General features: G+C 42.2%; 1 protein-coding gene across 1 annotated transcript in view; it reads right to left on the bottom strand.

Moving 5' to 3' along the window:
- Window positions 1-1,468, bottom strand: part of LOC119594182 — a 26,491-nt gene that overhangs the window by 6,456 nt on the left and 18,567 nt on the right. Inside the window, exon 2 of the mRNA XM_037943252.1 lies at window positions 1,254-1,429. Within this exon, the coding sequence (XP_037799180.1) occupies window positions 1,254-1,429 (176 nt within the window). The remainder of the gene's footprint in view (window positions 1-1,253; window positions 1,430-1,468) is intronic.

The following is a 1,468-nucleotide window of genomic DNA, read 5'->3' as shown; positions in this document are numbered from 1 at the left end:
TGGTTACCAGTAGACCTGAGAAGAAATATAAGGTAACTTGCACAAAGATGGTTTTGGACAAAACAAAGCTGTTCTTTTGGACCTTTGTCTACTGAAAAAAAGTTACTTAAATCTTTTATCGTTATAAAGGTTTTTGAAATTATATGATCAAATATAGTCTGACAATAGATAAAGAAAGTAAACAAAAAAAAAAGCTCACAATCAAAGACTTTATATATCCTTTTTTAGTGTTTAGTTACTGTATCGATTGGGAGCATAAGAACGTAGAGTACTATACACATCATCAAAAGAAAAATATCTTTAAAGATATATTTGGTTTAATGCGCCAAAATGGCCTGATTTGTCTGGACTGGTGCAACGAAAAAGCCCATATCACCTGGGCTTCTGCAACAAATTTTATATCTCCTGGAATTGTGCAGCAAACAAATCTATCTCAACTGAACTAGTGCAAAAGTCTAGTCAATTTCACCTGGTCGTCTGTAACGGACGAATCAATTTTAGTGGATTTGTGCAAGAGACTAACCCCAGACTAACTTTTGCAACACATAAGCCTATTTCCTCTGATCTTGTGCAACAGGACTATTCGAATTCACCTAACACTGTGTAATATTCAAACTAATCTTTTCACCTAGACTTCTGCAACAAACAATTTTTTTTTTACCTGTTTTTGTGCAACAGACCAACCTGCCCTATACGACAGCCTACCCTGCCTCACCTGCTTAAGCCTACTTGAACCTACTTTACTTACTATTATGCGACCTGCCTGAACCTGCCCTACCCGATAGTACACAACCTGTCTAAACCAAGCTAAACCTACGTAAATCTGGCTTCTCGGCTCTTATGCGAGCTGCCTAAGCCTATCTTAACCTGTCTTTCCTGCTCTTAACCTTAATTTACTTTCACCTGTCTTTCCTGATCCTCTACGACCTCCCTAAACCTACATCAATCTTAACTTACCTTAACCTTAGCCTACTTAAACCTACCTAAACCTTAACCTAAACCTAAACATCCCTTAACTTACCTAAACCTAAACCTCTCTTAACCTTAACCTACATAAACCTTAACCTAAACTTAAATTAGCTAAACCTTAGCCTAAACTTCAAGCTCCCTTAACCTACCTCTACCTACATGAACCTTAACCTAAGATTAAACTTCCCTTTATCTTAACCGTAAGCTCAACCTCCTTTAACCGTAAGCTCAACCTCCCTTAACCTAAATAAACCTTAAGCTCAACCTCCCTTAACCTGCCTTACCTGATCTTGTGCAACCTTATAGGGCGGAGGCGGGGTCACGACCTGGGATGCCCTGGAAGCCCCGGCTGACCCCTCGCTCTCCGCTCGCCTGACGGGGGCGCTGCTGCCACGCCCACGAGCCGCATCCCGCCCGCCGTCGCGCCCTTGGCTCCACACCCACGAGTAGGGAGGGGGGTCTGGCGGTGATTGGGTGGGGGGTGACGTTAGGTGTTTGC

This window comes from Penaeus monodon, chromosome 33, assembly GCF_015228065.2.
Source record: "Penaeus monodon isolate SGIC_2016 chromosome 33, NSTDA_Pmon_1, whole genome shotgun sequence".
In the NCBI taxonomy this organism is placed as follows: Eukaryota; Metazoa; Arthropoda; class Malacostraca; order Decapoda; family Penaeidae; genus Penaeus; species Penaeus monodon.
This window is presented reverse-complemented; position numbering and strand designations above follow the sequence as displayed.